This window comes from Manis javanica, chromosome 6 (assembly GCF_040802235.1).
Source record: "Manis javanica isolate MJ-LG chromosome 6, MJ_LKY, whole genome shotgun sequence".
Taxonomy (NCBI): domain Eukaryota; kingdom Metazoa; phylum Chordata; class Mammalia; order Pholidota; family Manidae; genus Manis; species Manis javanica.
In genome coordinates this window covers 107,843,831-107,864,699 of record NC_133161.1, presented here as the reverse complement: position 1 = coordinate 107,864,699, position 20,869 = coordinate 107,843,831, and the positions used below count along the sequence as shown (strand labels likewise).

The following is a 20,869-nucleotide window of genomic DNA, read 5'->3' as shown; positions in this document are numbered from 1 at the left end:
TGGGCGGACACCGTGGAGGGCACTGCAAAGTCCTGAGATGAGCCAGCTCCCGCCGTTGGCAGGGCCAGCGCCCAGTGAGTGACCCCATGCCACCTGCTGGACCACTGGGGCCGGGAGGCAGCCTTGGAAAGGGCTTCTGTGTATTATTAGGAATCAAGATTCTTCAAGTAAAAATGTTAAGATGGAAGTATAAAGTTAAAAGAACTTAAAGGAAAATCCTACTTGATTCATTTTGAACTAGAAGTCTTAGAATTTGTGATCTTTTAAAGCCACCCATTTTTTAGCTGTAGCCCCAAGAAGAGCAGGATGAAAGACAATCCATTGGCAGTGAGCATATCTGTGCCTGAAGTTAGTCTGTGCTTTGCCCTGAGAAGTGGGGTTGACTGGGTGGGAAAGCATACTTTTTGGCCCCAGAGTCTGCCTCTGTAAGAGAATGTCACGCATCGAGGTCGTGGAGAGTCTGCACTCTGTCTGGCATTCAGTCAGGCCGTGCTTTAGTATTGTTCACACTGGGATCATGCTGTGTGTATATGTTTGACCACCTTTTTGTTTTCTACAGTTTTCTGATGGATTGCTTTCCTTTTTTCTTTCAAGAGTCATGCCTTGTCATCAAGCACTTCTAGGATCTGAATCGTATAATTCACTAGTGGCATCTTCTTGCATGTCTTCAGGCCTTCCCTGTCCTGCTTCCATGTGGCTTGCTGCAGGGCTGTCTCCTGGGGTTTCCTGTCACTGTGTTCCCTGGTTAATTCCAGTGTTGCCTAGAATCCACGTCTTTTTCTCTTGGATCCTACTTTTCTTTTGCTGGCAGTACATCTTCTGGTAGGTTTTCCAAAAAGGATTTTTTAGGGTATAGAAATTCCCAGGCATTGCAAGTATGAAAATAACTTTATTTTGCCCAAACTTGGTTGACAGTTTGGCTTTGTACTGATTTGTAGGTTCAGAGTAATTTCCCGTTGGGACTTCACAGGGATTACTGTATCCCTGTGGCATGAGGCATTCAGTGCGGGTCTGATTCTTGCTCCTTTGCAGGACGCTTTCGTTGTCCTTACCAGAAGCTTTCAGATACCCTCTTGGAATCCCAGTTTTACAGGGGTGGTCTGAGTGTCTAGGGTGGGGGTCTGTTCCACTTGGCCTACTGATGCTGGGGCCTTTGCCGACATCTTTGACATTGTGTCCTTCATGTGCCCTTGTCTCCTCTGAGGTCTCAGAGACTACATGGATCTGGCCCCTGTGGCCTTTAGCTCTTGTATTCTTTTATTTTTCATCTTTGCTCTATGTTCTAGGACAGCATTGGCAAACTTTTTATGTTAGTATTTCAGGCTTTGTGGCCAGGAGAGGGAATTGACATTGAGTAGGTGTGCTAAGAAGAGAGAACAAATTTCCACAACATTCTCACTGAGGAAACTCTTAAGTATGATTGTCGCTAAGCACAGCTTTTCATGATGCAGTGCCAGTGAGAGTGGGATTCCTTTGGGCGCTGGCATTGCCTAATTAGGGCTCAGAGCTGGTGCTCTCCATCATCTGACTGACTGGAAGGTCCCTTTGCCGAGGTGGCCTCCGATGTCCTCCAGACCACTGCTCGGCTCTCAGTGATGCCTGTTGTCTTCCGCTTTTCCTGAGCTCTGCTTTTGCAATGGTCTCTGTAATTCTTTTTTTTTTATTTTTATTTATTTTTATTTTTATTTTTATTTTTTTATTTTAATTTTTTTTAAGGGAATAAAAAATTGTTTTATTTTAGGCCACCAAATTTTGGGGTAGTGACATACCAAAGACTACACAAAATCGAATTCCAAATTAGTAGAGCTGAAAGAAGGAAAAATACATCATAATCATCACACAATTCCCGTGCTAGAGCCAATTGTATTCTTGTCTGATTAAAAAACACATGGGCTCTTTTCCAAGCCCGAAATGAAATGGTAAAATAATATACAATGAAAAGTACCTTATCACGTACTTATATAATATTTATTTTTAAAAATTAAGGCTCAGGAGCCTTGAATAATATTGTAGTTTAAACATGTAATATGGTAAAACAACATATTATACGCTATAGTAAGAAAAATTTTTTTTCTTTTGAGAGGGCATCTCTCATATTTATTGATCAAATGGTTGTTAACAACAATAAAATTCACTATAGGGGGGTCAATGCTCAATGTACAATCATTAATCCATCTCAAGTCTACTTCTCGTCAGTCTCCAATCTTCTGAAGCATAACGAACAAGTTCTTACATGGTGAACGAATTCTTACATAGTAAATAAATTCTTACATGGTGAACAGTACAAGGGCTTTCATCACAGAAACTTTTGGTTTTGATCACTCATTATAAACTATAAACAATCAGGTCAAATATGAGTATTCGTTTGATTTTTATACTTGGTTTATATGTGCATCCCACATTTCTCCCTTTATTATTATTATTATTTTTATTTTTAATAAAATGCTGAAGTGGTAGGTAGATGCAAGATAAAGGGAGAAAACATAGTTTAGTGCTGTAAGAGGGCAAATGTAGATGATCAGATGATCAGGTGTGTGCCTATGGACTAAGTATTAATCCAGGCTAGATAAGGGCAGCAAAACATCCATGGATGCAGAAGATTTCTCTCAAAGCAGGGGGGGCTGAGGTTCTGAGCCTCACCTCTGTTGATCCCCAAATTCTCACCTGATGGCCCCCCTGTGACTGTGCCTATCTTAGGTTGTTCTTCCCTTGAGGAATCTTACCCGTCTCTGGCTAACCAGTCCTCTTCCGGAGCCATACAGGGAAATGTAAAGTTGGTAAGTGAGAGAGAAGCCATATTATTTGAAAAGGTTAGCTTTTTACTTCTTTGCAGATTTATGCCCTGTGGCTTCTATGCCCAGAACTTGTCTCGAGGTATCTTTACCACCTGGAGGAATTATGATACTCGGTAAATTCGATATGAGGCACAAATTCTATTTAAGGTTTGTAATTAGGAAGAAAGAAGAAAAGCTACAGATGTAGCATATGGAAGGAAACATGGGAGGATTGATTATTTCTTTGACATATCTTCTTGTAGAGTACCTTAAGTATGTATAGGTTTTAAACTACTAACTAATTTGCACACACATATTAACATAATAGGAATACGGTGACATAAACAAAGCAAATCTATAATTACCATCTATCTCCAGTGAAGCCAAGAAAACCATTTAGGCACCCTAGGCATTTGTCAAAATTTGTCTATGATATGATGGATATTGTCCAACTGCACTTGAACCGTCTGAGAGAAATCAGACAAAGCAGCCCATTTCTGGGATCTGTTCACATCCCATATGTTCTTTTAACCGTAGATAGTGTATAGTCATAAGATTTTGGAGTGCTACACCTTGCACCCCTCCCAACTCCTGGTTGAGTTCTAACAGTACAGATCCGGTCAAATTTGTTGTCTCACTGTATGCACATGCCAGCCTAGACATCTCCCTCCTCATTCCTATGGCAAGTCCAGGAGACGGTGGGCTGGATGCAGCCACAACCGTAGCATCGTCCAGATCCCTGTGGAGGCTTTTTGATGATCATCCCCTGGCACAAGTCCTCCAGAGAGTGCTGATGCCGGAAGCTCCTCCTCATATCGTATCTTAGTTCATTTTCTGGGTATCCAAGCTAGGCCTTGATCTTCTGCATAGAAACAAACAGACCGTTTGCCCACACTTTGACATGCCCTGTATACCACTGTGCAGAACTCACTGGAGGTCAGCACATAGTAACTGCTTTTTTTTTTTTTTATTAAGAGAAAGGAATATTATCAGAAAAGAGTACCTCCATAGCTGATCATCTGACACCCTTTAAGTGATCAACATTAAGGATATTTAAAGCATGCATTGATCTTTGATTTACCAATAGTTTTATCCTATCAAGGAGTAATCCCCCTTTTCATTCTTTCTTTTTTTTTTTTTAATTTTTAATCTATACCTACATGAAGAATACTGTTTACTATGCTGTCCCTTATATCAGGTCCCCCCTAACAACCACATTACAGTTACTGTCCATCAGCTTAGCAAAATGTTGTAGAGTCACTACTTGTCCTCTCTGTGTTGTGCAGCCCTCTCTCCCCTTTCTCCCTCCCCCCATGCATGCTAATCTTAATACCCCCCTTCTTCTCCCCCCCTTATCCCTCCCTGCCCACCCATCCTCCCCAGTTCCTTTCCCTTTGGTACCTGTTAGTCCATTTTTGGGTTCTGTAATTCCGCTGCTGTTTTGTTCCTTCAATTTTTCCTTTGTTCCTATACTCCTCAGATGAGTGAAATCATTTGGTATTTCTCTTTCTCCGCTTGGCTTATTTCACTGAGCATAATACTCTCCAGCTCCATCCATGTTGCTGCAAATGGTTGGAGTTTTCCACTTCTTATGGCTGAGTAGTATTCCATTGTGTATATGTACCACATTTTCTTTATCCATTCATCTACCGATGGACATTTAGGTTGCTTCCAATTCTTGGCTATTGTAAATAGTGCTGCGATAAACATAGGGGTGCATCTGTCTTTCTCAAACTTGATTGCTGCGTTCTTAGGGTAAATTCCTAGGAGTGGAATTCCTGGGCCAAATGGTAGGTCTGTTTTGAGCATTTTGATGAACCTCCATACTGCTTTCCACAATGGTTGAACTAATTTACATTCCCACCAGCAGTGTAGGAGGGTTCTCCTTTCTCCACAGCCTCGCCAACATTTGCTGTTGTTTGTCTTTTGGATGGCAGCTATCTTTACTGGTGTGAGGTGATACCTCATTGTAGTTTTAATTTGCATTTCTCTGATAATTAGCGATATGGAGCATCTTTTCATGTGTCTGTTGGCCATCTGTATTTCTTTTATAGAGAACTGTCTGTTCAGTTTGCCCATTTTTTAATTGGGTTATTTGTTTTTTGTTTGTTGAGGCATGTGAGCTCTTTATATATTCTGGACGTCAAGCCTTTATCGGATGTGTCATTTTCAAATATATTCTCCCATATTGTAGGCTTCCTTTTTGTTCTATTGATGGTGTCTTTCACTGTACAGAAGCTTTTCAGCTTAATGTAGTCCCACTTGCTCATTTTTGCTGTTGTTTTCCTTGCCCGGGGAGATATGTTCAAGAAGAGGTCACTCATGTTTATGTCTAAGAGGTTTTTGCCTATGTTTTTTTCCAAGAGTTTAATGGTTTTATGACTTACATTCAGGTCTTTGATCCATTTTGAGTTTACCTTTGTATATGGGGTTAGACAATGGTCCAGTTTCATTCTCCTACATGTAGCTGTCCAGTTTTGCCAGCACCATCTGTTGAAGAGACTGTCATTTTGCCATTGTATGTCCATGGCTCCTTTATCAAATACTAATTGACCATATATGTTTGGGTTAATGTCTGGAGTCTCTAATCTGTTCCACTGGTGTGTGGCTCTATTCTTGTGCCAGTACCAAATTGTCTTGATTACTATGGCTTTGTAGTAGAGCTTGAAGTTGGGGAGTGAGATCCCCCCTACTTTATTCTTCTTTTTCAGGATTGCTTTGGCTATTCGGGGTCTTTGGTGTTTCCATATGAATTTTTGAATTATTTGTTCCAATTCATTGAAGAATGTTGCTGGTAATTTGAGAGGGATTGCATCAAATCTGTATATTGCTTTGGGCAGGATGGCCATTTTGACGATATTAATTCTTCCTAGCCATGAGCATGGGATGAGTTTCCATTTATTAGTTGTCCCCTTTAATTTCTCTTAAGAGTGACTTGTAGTTTTCAGAGTATAAGTCTTTCACTTCTTTGGTTAGGTTTATTCCTAGGTATTTTATTCTTTTTGATGCAATGGTGAATGGAATTGTTTTCCTTATTTCTCTTTCTATTAATTCATTGTTAGTGTATAGGAAAGCTACAGATTTCTGTGTGTTAATTTTGTATCCTGCAACTTTGCTGTATTCCGATATCAGTTCTAGTAGTTTTGGAGTGGAGTCTTTAGGGTTTTTTATGTACAGTATCATATCATCTGCAAATAGTGACAGTTTAACTTCTTCTTTACCAATCTGGATTCCTTGTATTTCTTTGTTTTGTCTGATTGCCGTGGCTAGGACCTCCAGTACTATGTTAAATAACAGTAGGGAGAGTGGGCATCCCTGTCTGGTTCCCGATCTCAGAGGAAATGCTTTCAGCTTCTCACTGTTCAGTATAATGCTGGCTGTGGGTTTATCATATATGGCCTTTATTATGTTGAGGTACTTGCCCTCTATTCCCATTTTGCTGAGAGTTTTTATCATAAATGGATGTTGAATTTTGTCAAATGCTTTTTCAGCATCTATGGAGATGATCATGTGGTTTTTGTCTTTCTTTTTGTTGATGTGGTGGATGATGTTGATGGATTTTCGAATGTTGTACCATCCTTGCATCCCTGGGATGAATGCCGCTTGGTCATGGTGTATGATCCTTTTGATATACGGTTGAATTCTGTTTGCTCATATTTTATTGAGTATTTTTGCATCTACATTCATCAGGGATATTGGTCTGTAATTTTCTTTTTTGGTGGGGTCTTTGCCTGGTTTTGGTATTAGGGTGATGTTGGCTTCATAGAATGAATTTGGGAGTATTCCCTCTTCTTCTATTTTTTGGAACACTTTAAGGAGAATGGGTATTATGTCTTCTCTGCGTGTCTGATAAAATTCCGAGGTAAATCCGTCCGGCCCCGGGGTTTTGTTCTTGGGTAGTTTTTTGATTACCGTTTCAATTTCTTTGCTTGTAATTGGTTTGTTTAACTTTTGTGTTTCTTCCTTGGTCAGTCTTGGGAGGTTGTATTTTTCTAGGAAGTTGTCCATTTCTTCTAGGTTTTCCAGCTTGTTGGCATATAGGTTTTCATAGTAGTCTTTAATAATTCTTTGTATTTCTGTGGAGTCTGTCATGATTTTTCCATTCTCATTTCTGATTATGTTGATTTGTGTTGATTCTCTTTATCTCTTAATAAGTTGGGCTAGAGGCTTATCTATTTTGTTTATTCTCTCAAAGAACCAGCTCTTGGTTTCATTGATTTTTGCTATTGTTTTATTCTTCTAAATTTTGTTTATTACTTCTCTGATCTTTATTATGTCCCTCCTTCTGCTGACTTTAGGCCTCATTTGTTCTTCTTTTTCCAGTTTTGATAATTGTGATGTTAGAGTATTCATTTGGGATTGTTCTTCCTTCTTCAAGTGTGCCTGGGTTGCTATATACTTTTCTCTTAAGACTGCTTTCGCTGCATCCCACAGAAGTTGGGCCTTAGTGTTGTTGTCATTTGTTTCTATATATTCCTTGATCTCTATTTTGATTTGTTCATTGATCCATTCATTATTTAGTAACATGTTGTTAAGCCTCCATGTGTTTGTGAGCCTTTTTGTTTTCTTTGTAGAATTTATTTCTACTTTTATACCTTTGTGGTCTGAAAAATTGGTTGGTAGAATTTCAATATTTTGGAGTTTACTGAGGCTCTTTTTGTGAGCTAGTATGTGGTCTATTCTGGAGAATGTTCCATGTGCATTTGAGAACAATGTATGTCCTGTTGCTTTTGGATGTAGAGTTCTATAGATTTCTATTAGGTCCATCTGTTCTAGGGTGTTGTTCAGTGCCTCTGTGTCCTTACTTATTTTCTGCCCGGTGGATCTATCCTTTGTGGTGAGTGGTGTGTTGAAGTCTCGTAAAATGAATGCATTGCAGTCTATTTCCCTCTTTAGTTCTGTTAGTATTTGCTTCACATATGCTGGTGCTCCTGTATTGGATGCATATATATTTAGAATGGTTATATCCTCTTGTTGGAATGAGCCCTTTTTCATTATGTAGTGTCCTTCTTTATCTCTTGTTACTTTCTTTCTTTTGAAGTCTATTTTGTCTCATATTAGTACTGCAACCCCTGCTTTCTTCTCACTGTTGTTTGCCTGAAATATGTTTTTCCATCCCTTGACTTTTAGTCTGTGCTTGTCTTTGAGTTTAAGGTGTGTTTCTTGTAAGCAGCATATAGATGGGTCTTGCTTTTTTATCCATTCTATTACTCTGTGTCTTTTGATTGGTGCATTAAGTCCATTTACATTTAGGGTGACTATTGAGAGATATGTACTTATTGCCATTGCAGTCTTTAGATTCGTGGTTACCAAAGGTTCAAGGTTAGCTTCTTTAGTATCTTACTGCCTAACTTAGCTCGCTTATTGAGCTGTTATATACACTGTCTGGAGATTCTTTTCTTCTCTCCCTTCTTATTTCTCCTCCTCCATTCTTCATATGTTGTGTGTTTTGTTCTGTGCTCTTTTTAGGGGTGCTCCCATTTAGAGCAGTCCCTGTAGGATGCCCTGTAGAGGTGGTTTGTGGGAAGCAAATTCCCTCAGCTTTTGCTTGTCTGGGAATTGTTTAATCCCGCCATCATATTTAAATGATAGTCATGCTGGATACAGTATCCTTGGTTCAAGGCCCTTCTGTTTCATTGCATTAAGTATATCATGCCATTCTCTTCTGGCCTGTAGGGTTTCTGTTGAGAAGTCTGATGTTAGCCTGATGGGTTTTCCTTTATAGGTGACCTTTTTCTCTCTACCTGCCTTTAAAACTCTTTCCTTGTCCTTGATCCTTGCCATTTTAATTACTATGTGTCTTGGTGTTGTCCTCCTTGGATCCTTTCTGTTGGGGGTTCTGTGTAATTCCATGGTCTGTTAGATTATTTCCTCCCCCAGTTTGGGGAAGTTTTCAGCGATTATTTCTTCAAAGAGACTTTCTATCCGTTTTCCTCTTTCTTCTTCTTCTGGTATCCCTATAATACGAATATTATTCCTTTTGGCTTGGTCACATAGTTATCTTAGTGTTGTTTCATTCCTGGAGATCCTTTTATCTCTCTCTATGTCAGCTTCTATACGTTCCTGTTCTCTGGCTTCTGTTCCTTCAATGGCCTCTTGCATCTTATCCATTCTGCTTATAAATCCTTCCAGGGATTGTTTCACTTCTGTGATCTCCTTCCTGACATCTGTGATCTCCCTCCAGACTTCATCCCAGTGCTCTTACATTTTTCTCTGCATCTCATCCCATTGCTCTTGCATTTTTCTCTGCATCTCTGTTAGCATGTTCATGATTTTTATTTTGAATTCTTTTTCAGGAGGACTGGTTACGTCTGTCTCCTTCTCAGGTGTTGTCTCTGTGATCATTGTCTGCCTGTAGTTTTGTCTTTTCATAGTGATAGAGATAGTTTGCAGAGTTGGTACGAGTGACCGCTGGAAGAGCATCCCTTCTTGTTGGTTTGTGGCCTTCCTCTCCTGGGAGAATAGCGACCTCTAGTGGCTTGTGCTGTGCAGCTGTGCGCAGACAGGGCTTCTGCTTCCTGCCCGTTTGCTATTGAGTTTATCTCTGCTGCTGCTGTGGGCATGGTCTGGCTGGGGCTGCTCCTCCAAAATGGTGGAGCCCCGTTGGAGGGGGAGCGGCTTGGAGGCTATTTATCTCCGTAAGGGGCCTCTGTGCTCCCTGCTGCCCAGGGCGTTAGAGTGCCCAGAGATCCCCAGATTCCCTGCCTCTGGTCTAAGTGACCTGTCCTGCCCCTTTAAGACTTCCAAAAAGCACTCTTCAAACCAAAACAACAACAGCAACAATTAGAGAGGGAACAGAAAAAAAAAAAAAAAAAAAGGAAAAAACACTTGATTTTTTTTTTTTTTTGTCCTCAGGCGCCGGTCCCAGGCACCCGCTCACTGGTCCTGCTGCCCTGCCTCCCTAGCACCAGGGTCCCTGTCCCTTCAAGGCTTCCAAAAAGCACCCGCCCACTGGTCCCGCTGGGAAAAACGCGCGATATTCTTTGTCCTCAGGCGCCAGTCCCAGGCACCCGCTCACCAGTACCGCTGCCCTGCCTCCCTAGCACCAGGGTCCCTGTCCCTTTAAGGCTTCTAAAAAGCACTCGCCAAAAAGAGGAAAAAAAGGGAAAAACGCGCGATTTCCTCCGTCCTCAGGTGCCAGTCTCAGGCACCCGCCCACCGGTCCCGCAGGGAAAAACACGGGATATTCTTTGTCCTCAGGCGCCGGTCCCAGGCACCCTCTCACCAGTCCCACCGCCCTGCCTCCCTAGCACTGGGGTCCCTGTCCCTTTAAGGCCTCCAAAAAGCACTCGCCAAAAAGTGGAAAAAAAAGGGGAAAAACGCGCTATTTCCTCCGTCCTCAAGGGCCGGTCTCAGGCACCCGCCCAGTGGTCCCGCAGGGAAAAACGTGGGATATTCTTTGTCCTCAGGCACCGGTCCCAGGCACCCGCTCACCAGTCCCGCCACCCTGCCTCCCTAGCACCGGGGTCCCTGTCCCTTTAAGGCTTCCAAAAAGCACTCGCCAAAAAGGGAGAAAAAAAAAAGGGGAAAAATGCGCGATTTCCTCCGTCCTCAAGTGCCGGTCCCAGGCACCCGCTCACCGGTCCCGCCACCCTGCCTCCCTAGCAACGGGGTCCCTGTCCCTTTAAGGCTTCCAAAAAGCACTCGCCAAAAAAAAAAAACAAAAACCTGTCCGGTTTCTTTCCACCCGCCGGAAGTCGGGGGGAGGGGCACTCAGGTCCCGCCAGGCCGGGGCTTGTATCTTACCCCCTTCGCAAGGCGCTGGGTTCTTGCAGGTGTGGATGTGGTCTGGATGTTGTCCTGTGTCCTGTGGGCTCTATTTTAGGAAGATTTTTCTTTGTTATATTTTCATAGCTCTATGTGTTTTTGGGACGAGATTTCCACTGCTCTGCTCACGCTGCCATCTTGGGTCCGCCCCTATTTTTATTTTTTAAATTTTCATATCATTAATCTACAACTACATGAGGAACATTATGTTTATTATACTCCCCCCTTAACCATGTCCCCCTCACAAACCCGATTACAGTCACTGTCCATCAGCATAGTAAGATGTTGCAGAATCACTACTTGTCTTCTCTGTGTTGCACAGCCCTCCCCCTGCCCCTCCCCACATTATACATGCTAATCTTAATGGCCCCTTTCTTTCCCACCCCCTTATCCCTCCCTTCCCACCCATCCTCTCCAGTCCCTTTCCCTTTGGTAACTTAGACCATTCTTGGGTTCTGTGATTCTGCTGCTTTTTTGTTCCTTCAGTTTTATCTTTGTTCTTATACTCCACATATAAGTGAAATCATTTGGTACGTGTCTTTCTCCGCCTGGCTTATTTCACTGATCATAATACCCTCTAGCTCCATCCATGTTGTTGCAAATGGTAGGATCTGTTTTCTTATGGCTGAATAATATTCCATTGTGTATATGTACCACATCTTCTTTATCCATTCATCTACTGATGGACACTTAGGTTGCTTCCATGTCTTGGCTATTGTAAATAGTGCTGCGATAAACATAGGGGTGCATCTGTCTTTTTCAAACTGGAGTGCTGCATTCTTAGGGTAAATTCCTAGAAGTGGAATTCCTGGGTCTCATGGTATGTCTATTTTGAGCTTTTTGAGGAACCTCCATATTGCTTTCCACAGTGGCCAAACTAGTTTACATTCCCACCAGCAGTGTAGAAGAGTTCCGCTTTCTCCACAATCTCGCCAACATTTGTTGTTGTTTCTTTTGGATGGTGGTGATCCTTACTGGTATGAGGTGATATCTCATTGTGGTTTTAATTTGCATTTCTCTGATGACTAGCGATGTGGAACATCTTTTCATGTGTCTGTTGGCCATCTGAATTTGTTCTTTGGAAAAGTGTCTGTTCAGCTCCTCTGCCCATTTTTTAATTGGATTATTTGCTTTTTGTTTGTTGAGGTACATGAGCTCTTTATGTATTTTGGATGTCAACCCCTTATCAGATATGTCATTTATGAATATATTCTCCCATACTATAGGATGTCTTTTTGTTCTATTGACTGTGTCCTTTGCTGTACAGAAGATTTTCAGCTTGATATAGTCCCACTTGTCCATTTTTGCTTTTGTTTCCCTTGCCTGGGGAGATATGTTCATGAAGAGGTTGCTCATGTTTATGTCCAAGAGATTTTTGCCTATGTTTTTTTCTATGAGTTTTATGGTTTCATGACTTACATTCAGGTCTTTGATCTATTTTGAATTTACTTTTGTGTATGGGGTTAGACAATGATTCAGTTTCATTCTCTTACATGTAGCTGTCCAGTTTTGCCAACACCAACTGTTGAAGACACTGTCATTTCCCCATTGTGTGTCCATGGCTCCTTTATCGTATATTAATTGACCATATATGTTTGAGTTAATATCTGGACTCTCTGTTCTGTTTCACTGGTCTGTGGGTCTGTTCTTATGCCAGTACCAAATTGTTTTGATTAGTGTTGCTTTGTAGTAGAGCTTGAAATTGGGAAACGAGTCCCCCCTGCTTTATTCTTCCTTCTCAGGATTGCTTTGGCTATTCGGGGTCCTTTGTGGTTCCATATGAATTTTTAAAACTATTTGTTCCATTTCGTTGAGGAATGCTGTTGGTATTTTGATAGGGATTGCATTGAATCTATAGACTGCTTTAGGCAGGATGACCGTTTTGACAATATTAATTCTTCCTAGCCAAGAGCATGGGATGAGTTTCCATTTGTTAGTATCCTCTTTAATTTCTTTTAGGAGTGTCTTGTAGTTTTCAGGGTATAGATCTTTCACTTCCTTGGTTAGGTTTATTCCTAGGTATTTTATTCTCATTGATGCAATTGTGAGTAGAATTGTGTTCCTGATTTCTCTTTCTGCTAGTTCATCGTTAGTGTATAGGAAAGCAACAGATTTCTGTGTATTAATTTTGTATCCTGCAACTTTGTTGAATTCCGATATTAGTTCTAGTAGTTTTGGAGTGGATTCTTTAGGGTTTTTTGTATACAATATCATGTCATCTTCAAATAGTGACTGTTTGATGACTTCTTTATCAATCTGAATGCATTGTAGTGTCTGTATTTCTGAGAGCCCGTTCTTGTTCTCTCCCATGGCTGCCTCAGATGCAGCCTCCTCTGAGCCTCTAGGAGCACAAGAGGAAGGCCCTGTCTCCACCCCTCTGTTGAGCACCTGCCCACATGCTTGCTGGCCTTTCTCTTCCATGCTGGCCCTGCTTTTCCTTGTGTCTGTGACTGCAAGGCGGGTGGGCTAACTTGTGTCAGTGGTGGGCTTCATTTCATGTGTCCATTTCCCTGGGAGGAGTGTGTCTGTGTGCTGCAGGCAGGGCTCAGTTCCTGCAGGTGATCATGACCACCTGTCCTGGTCTGCAGGGGCAGCTTACACAAGAAAGGACCTGGCTGCCTCATTGGTAGAGCCCTACAGCTGCTGCCCCTGCTTTTAGAGGCCTAGTGGACACCAGGGGTCCAGCCAGGGAGCTGCTGTCTCTTCTCACTGCCCCCCACAGTGAGGGGCTGTCTGCCCTGGCCTCCCCCAAGGGTGTGTCCTGCCAAGGTGAAGGCTGGAGGGGCTTTGACCAGTAAAGAGCAAAGCTGGCTCAAAAGAGAGGGAGAAATCTGAGTCCAGCCCATCATCTGCATGGCACGGAGTCCAGAGAGATAAGGGGTAGTCAGTTAAAACCAGATGTTTATTCAAACAAACCTAGTGCAGTGCTGCCCTTCTGACTCATGGCACTTGGGCATCTATTGGTCACTGAGACATGAGATTATTGTTCTGAAGCTGTCATTTTCAGAATTGAAAATACTAAACGTTTTTACAGTTTTAAGTTGATCCATGTGAAATTGCCCTTTAGAGGCAAAAACTTGAAAATCAAAACTTTGATTTGGTTTATCCTAATCAATAAAAATGTAATTGTTATGTCTGTTGATCTGTGAGCATACATGGTCACTAATTAAGCAGGATATTTAGCTAAGTAGCCTCTCCTGTTCGCAGACATGGTAGAATAGAACGAGTCCTGTCAACACACCTAACTTCTCTTGTTTCTAGATTTTGTTTGACCCTGAAGGAGCTAATGTGGGCTTGTGCAGAAGTTTAGTGTCACCTGGAGGTGGCAGGCTGCAGGTCTTGGGAGGTGCATTCTGCCCAGCTCCTGCCCACTGTGCTCTTGGAGCAAGCACCTGGGGTGGGTGACACCGCATGGCCAGGAGGGCCCAGCAGTGTTCTGAGTGTGCTTGCTTGTGTCTCTTGGTCTTGTCATCTGGGTTTGCAGAATGGCTGGACTTCCAAGGTGATGTCCTTCAAGAGGCAACACCACTTGGCCTGGAGATGTGGAGAGGCCGCCGTGGGTGCTGTGTGCTTGAGGCAGTCAGGAGTGTGCATGACTTTGTGTCTTTTGTGCACGTGGCTGTTTTGGATTTTGCCAGCAGTTTCAGGGTGTTGCCTGTTACTTAAATGTTCATAAAAACTGTAAACAGCTTCAGTGGGGTTTGCAGAAGGAAACTGTGGTTTCTGGTCTTCCTGTTCATTCACGTGTTTTCTTTAGAGGGAGGGCTGATAGCTGACTGTGTTTTTCATCAAGATCAGAGTGGATCTGTCTGCACAGTGACTATTGGCAGGGGGTTACCAAAGCTCCTCCTCATGCTTTCCAGGGGGCACTGTCCATGGAGAAGGAGGTAGGTGCAAATCCGCATGGGAGAGGTGTGCAGATGGGTGTGGGGTCCCTTGGTGTGATTGTGAGGTAGATGTGGTCCCATGGCCCCTTCTGTGGGAAGGTGGGGGTGGAAGGTTCTTGCTGGCTTCTAGGTCTGAGAACCAGTGGCTCCTAGGAGACAGCAAAGTGGGGAGCCCTTTGTAGGTCATTGGGTTTACACATTTGAACACAAGGAGGGAGAGGCTGCAGGGGTCATATGGATTCCTGGTCAGGACCCAAGATCCGAGTTGGGAAATGATTTAGGGAAAAGGTGAAGAGAAAGAGCAAACCCATGCGGGGCAGACTGGACCTGGCTGCCTCTGGAACGCAGGTGGTTGGGGGCGCAGAGCACCTGCCCTGTGCCGCCACGGAAGGGCAGAGGTTTGTCCAGGGGCAGTTTTGTGTTAACTACTAAAGGGTTAGCTAGGACACCATTAAGGTACCCGAGCACTGTACTGAGGTATTCTAGGTGCCCAGCGGGCTTCGTTCCTTTCTGGACTGCTCAGGACTTTCCAGAAATGCCGAGCTCAGTGTGCGCACTTGGTAAGTGTTCCTTATTACTCACTTTGGTTCCCAAGTAGAGGCCATTATCCCATGGGTGGTTGTGGTTCCTCCAGAGATGCATTTCTTGTTGTAAATTAATTAACAAACACTGATGGAGGAATAAGCCTCCGAGAATTTGTATAGGAGACACAGTGGTCACCCCAGGTGAGCTGGCAAGGAGCTTTAGTTGAATGATGCTAAAGGCCAGCCTGGCACCAGGCTAAGTAGGCAGGGTTAGTGCGTATGTGTAAGATCTCATTTTAGGTTTCTGACTGCAAAGTTGTTCAAGTATAATATGGAAAGTATTACAAGAACACTGTAAGGATCTAGGGATCCATGCACCCATAGAGTTCCCCATGCTGCCTCTCAGTGCCTCTCCCCAGCCCAATTGTGGACCCTTGGCTGTTGCTTCAACCTGCAGGGGCCCCAGCCCTTCTCGAGAGCCTTAGCATAGACAGACCCCGGACTGTGCCCAGTGCCAGGTCCACTCTCCTGGAGAAGCCCTTAGCACTGTTCTCCTGGGGGCTGTCTTGGTCCTTTTGTCTTTTGGGGTGAAATATGACGAACTTACTTTCATGATGAAATAAGTGAGCTTCAGAGAAATACTTGCTGAGTGAAGAATAAACAATTGCAGGTATGAAACCACTTTTTTAAAAATTAAGGTTTCACTGATACACAATCTTGTGAAGGCTTCACATAAGCATCACTATGGTCACTATATTCACCCATGTTATCGAGTCCCCCCCAACCACAGTCACTGTCCATCAGCATAACAAGATGCCACAGAGTCACTACTTGTCTTCTCTGTGTTCCATTATCTTCCCTGTGAACCCCCACACACACACCATGTGTGCCAATCATAATGCCTCTCAATTCCCTTCTTCCTCTCTCCCCACCCGCCCTCCCCAGTCCCTCCCCTTTGGTAACTGCTAGTCCCTTCTTGGAGTCTCTGAATCTGCTGCTGTTTTGTTCCTTCAGTTTTGCTTCATTGTTATACTCCAAAAATAAGTGAAATCATTTGATACTTGTATTTTTCTGCCTGCCTTATTTCCCTGAGCATAATACCCTCCAGCTCCACCCATGCTGTTGCAAATGGTAGGGTTTGTTTTCTTCTTATGGCTGAATAATATTCCATTGTGTATATGTACTACATCTCCTTTATCCACTCATCTACTTATGAACACTTAGGTTGCTTCCATTTCTTGGCTATGGTAAATAGTGCTGCAATAAACATAGGGGTGCATATGTGTCTTTGAATCTGAGATGTTGTTTCCTTTGGCTAAATTACTAGGAGTGGAATTCCTGGGTCAATTGGTATTTCTATTTGTAGTTTTTTGAGGAAACTCCATACTGCTTTGCACAATGGTTGAACTAATTTACATTCCCACCAGCGGTATAGGAGGGTTCCCCTTTCTCCACATCCTCACCAGTATTTGTTGTTTGTCTTTTTTTTTTTATCATTTATAGTCACTGTTTTATTACTCCTAAACTAGTAAAGAACTAGATTTCAGCAGAACAGGTATTGGTTACATAGGACTACGTAAACTAAGGAAGATGATTTTGTGGCTTTTTGTTTCAAGTGTTGCTGATAAGCTGACAACAGTTTAGTAAATGACTATCTTTATAAGCAGAATTGAAACTTTATCTTTCTACCTGATCCTTCCAGAATTTAAAAACTCCCCATGACTTTTTTTTTAGAATACCTTTTTTTTTTGAGAAGGCATCTCTCATATTTATTGATCAAATGGTTGTTAACAACAACAAAATTCTGTATAGGGGACTCAATGCACAATCATTAATCAACCCCAAGCCTAATTCTCAACAGTCTCCAATCTTCTGTAGCATAACGAACAAGTTCTTACATGGTGAACAAGTTCTTACATAGTGAATAAGTTCTTACATGGTGAACAGTGCAAGGGCCGTCATATCACAGAAACTTTCGGTTTTGATCTGTTGTTTGTCTTTTGGATGTTGGCCATCCTAACTGGTGTGAGGTGATATCTCCTTGTGGTTTTAATTTGCATTTCTCTGATGATTAGCAATGTGGAGCATCTTTTCATGTGCCTGTTGGCCATCTGAATTTCTTCTTTGGAGAAGTGTCTGTTCAGATCATCTTCCCATTTTTTAAGCAGGTTATTTCCTTTTTGGTTGTTGAGGCACATGAGCTCTTAATATATTTTGGATGTCAACACCTTATTGGATGTGTCATTTATTAATATATTCTTCCATACTATAGGATGTCTTTTTGTTCCACTGATGGTATCCGTTGCTGTACAGAAGCTTTTAGTTTGATATAGTCCCACTTGTTCATTTTTGCTTTGGTTCCCTTGCCTGGGGAGATTTGTTCATGAAGAAGTCACTCATGTTTATGTGCATGAGATTTTTGCTATGTTTTTTTCTAAGTGTTTTATGGTTTCATGACTTACATTCAGGTCTTTGATCCATTTGGAGTTTACTTTTGTGTATGGGGTAGATGGTGATCCACTTTCATTCTCTTACATGTAGCTGTCCAGTTTTGCCAGCACCATCTGTTGAAGAGACTGTCCTTTCCCCATTGTATGTCCATGGCTCCTTTATCATATATTAATTGGCCATATATGTTTGGGTTAATGTCTGGTGTCTCTATTCTGTTCCACTGGTCTGTGGCTCTGTTCTTGTGCGAGTACCAAATTGTCTTGATTACTGTGGCTTTGTAGTAGAGCTTGAAGTTGGGGAGTGAGGTCCCCCCACTACTTTATTCTTCCTTCTCTGGATTGCTTTGGCTATTCAGGGTCTTTGGCAGTTCCATATGAATTTTTGAACTATTTGTTCCAGTTCATTAAAGAATGCTGTTGGTAATTTGATAGGGATTGCATCGAATCTGTATTGCTTTGGGCAGGATGGCCATTTTGACGATATTGATTGTTTCAGCCAGGAGCATGGGATGAGTTTCCGTTTGTTAGTGACTTCGTTAATTTCTCTTAAGAATGTCTTGTAGTTTTCAGGGTATAGGTCTTTCACTTCCTTGGTTAGGTCTATTCCTAGGTATTTTATTCTTTTTGATGCTATTGTGAATGGAATTCTTTTCCTGATTTCTCTTTCTATTAGTTCATTGTTAGTGTATAGGAAAGCTACAGATTTCTGTGTGTTAATTTTGTATCCTGCAACTTTGCTGAATTCCGATATTAGTTTTAGTACTTTTGGAGTGGAGTCTTTAGTGTTTTTTATGTACAATATCATGTCATCTGCAAATAGTGACTGTTTGACTCCTTCTTTACCAATCTGGATTCCTTGTATTTCTTTGTTTTGTCTGATTGCCATGGCTAGGACCTCCAGTACTACGTTGAATAACAGTGGGGAGAGTGGGCATCCCTGTCTTGTTCCCGATCTCAGAGGAAAAGGTTTCAGTCTCTTGCTGTTCAGTATGATGTTAGCTGTGGGTTTATCATATATGGCCTTTATTATGTTGAGGTACTTGCCCTCTATACCCATTTTGCTGAGAGTTTTTATCATGAATGGATGTTGAATTTTGTCGAATGCTTTTTCAGCATCTATGGAGATGATCATGTGGTTTTTGTCCATTTTGTTGGTGTGGTGAATGATGTTGATGGATTTTCGAATGTTGTACCATACTTGCATCCCTGGGATGAATCCCACTTGGTCATAGTGTATGATCCTCTTGATGTATTTTTGAAATCTGTTTGCTAATATTTTGTTGAGTATTTTTGCATCTACATTCATCAGGGATATTGGTCTGTAGTTTTCTTTTTTGGTGGGGTCTTTGCCTGGTTTTGGTATTAGGGTGATGTTGGCTTCGTAGAATGAGTTTGGAAGTATTCTCTCCTCTTCTGTTTTTTTTGGAAAACTTCGAGGAGAATGGGTATTATGTCTTCTCTGTATATCTGATAAAATTCTGAGGTAAATCCATCTTGCCCGGGGGTTTTGTTCTTGGGTAGTTTTTTGATTACCAATTCAATTTCGTTGCTGGTAATTGGTCTATTTAGATTTTCTGTTGCTTTCTGGGTCAGTCTTGGCAGGTTGTATTTTTCTAGGAAGTTGTCCATTTCTCCTAGGTTTTCCAGCTTGTTAACATATAAGTTTTCATAGTGCTCTCTAATAATTCTTTGTATTTCTGTGGGGTCCGTCGTGATGTTTCCTTTCTCGTTTCTGATTCTGTTGATGTGTGTTGACTCTCTTTTTCTCTTAATAAGTCTGGCTAGAGGCCTATCTATTTTGTTTATTTTCTCGAAGAACCAGCTCTTGGTTTCATTGTTTTTTTCTATTGTTTTATTCTCAATTTTATTTATTTCTTCTCTGATCTTTATTATGTCCCTCTGTCCGTAAACAGCTTAGGCCTCATTCATTCCTCTTTTACCAATTTCGATAATTGTGACATTAGACTATTCATTTGGGATTGTTCTTCCTTCTTCAAGTGTGCCTGGATTGCTATATACTTTCCTCTTAAGACTGCTTTCGCTGCATCCCACAGAAGTTGGGGCTTTGTGTTGTTGTTGTCATTTGTTTCCATATATTGCTGGATCTCCAGTTTAATTTGGTCGTTGATACATTGATTATTTAGGAGCATGTTGTTAAGCCTTCATGTGTTTGTGAGCCTTTTTGCTTTCTTTGTACAATTTATTTCTGGTTTCATACCTTTGTGGTCTGAAAAGTTGGTTGGTAGGATTTCAATCTTTTGGAATTTACTGAGGCTCTTTTTGTGGCCTAGTATGTGGTCTATTCCTGAGAATGTTCCATGTGCACTTGAGAAGAATGTGTATCCTATTACTTTTGGATGTAGAGTTCTATAGATGTCTGTTAGCTCCTTTGTTCTAGTGTGTTGTTCAGTGCCTCTGTGTACTTATTTTCTGTCTGGTGGATCTGTCCTTTGGAGTGAGTGGTGTGTTAAAGTGTCCCAAAATGAATGCATTGCATTCTATTTCCTCCTTTAATTCTGTTAGTATTTGTTTCACATATATTGGTGCTCCTGTGTTGGGTGCATATATGTTTATAATGGTTATATCCTCTTTTTGGACTGAGTCCTTTATCATTATGTAATGTCCTTCTTTATCTCTTGTTACTTTCTTTGTTTTGAAGTCTATTTTTTCTGATCCTAGTATTGCAACACCTGCTTTTTTCTCTCTGTTGTTTGCATGGAATATCTTTCTCCATCCCTTGACTTTTAATCTGTGCGTGTCTTTGGGTTTGTGGTGAGTCTCCTGTAAGCAGCATATAGATGGGTCTTGCTTTTTTATCCATTGTATTACTCTGTATCTTTTGTTTGGTGCATTCAGTTCATTTACATTTTGGGTGGTTATTGAAAGATATGTACTTATTGCCATTGCAGGCTCTAGATTTGTGTTTACGAAAGGTTCAAGGTTAGCTTGTTTACTACCTTACTGTCTGACTTAACTCGCTTATTGAGCTGTTATAAACACAGTCTGATGATTATTTCTTTCCCTTCTTTTTCCTCCTCCTCCATTCTTCATATGTTGGGTGTTTTGTTCTGTGCTCTTTTTAGGAGTGCTCCCATCTAGAGCAGTCCCTCTAAGATACCCTGTAGAGTTGGTTTGTTGGAGGCAAATTCCCTGTACTTTTGCTTGTCTGGAAATTGTTTAATTCCATCACATTTAAATGATAATCATGCTGGATACAGTATCCTTGGTTCAATTCCCTTCTATATGCTTGCATTAAATATATCATGCCATTCTCTTCTGTCCTGTAAGGTTTCTGTTGAGATGTCTGATGATAGCCTGATGTGTTTTCCTTTGTAGGTGACCTTTTTCCTCTCTCTGGCTGCCTTTAATACTCTGTCCTTGTACTTGAACTTTGCCATTTAATTATTATGTGTCTTGTGTTGTCCTCTTTGGGTCCCATCTCTCTGGAGTTCTGTGTGCCTCTGTAG

The 20,869-nt window shown here is 41.7% G+C and overlaps 1 protein-coding gene across 4 annotated transcripts in view; it reads left to right on the top strand.

Annotated features, from left to right (window-relative positions):
• Positions 1–20,869, top strand: part of CCM2 (CCM2 scaffold protein) — a 141,407-nt gene that overhangs the window by 25,497 nt on the left and 95,041 nt on the right. The window contains exon 1 of one of the 4 annotated variants that reach the window (XM_036994976.2): positions 14,294–14,428. The exons of the other annotated variants lie outside the window; for them this stretch is intronic. Within the exon in view, the coding sequence (XP_036850871.1) occupies positions 14,417–14,428 (12 nt within the window). The 5' untranslated portion in view covers positions 14,294–14,416. Of the gene's footprint in view, positions 1–14,293; positions 14,429–20,869 lie in introns of those variants that run through there. 4 annotated transcript variants of the gene reach the window in all.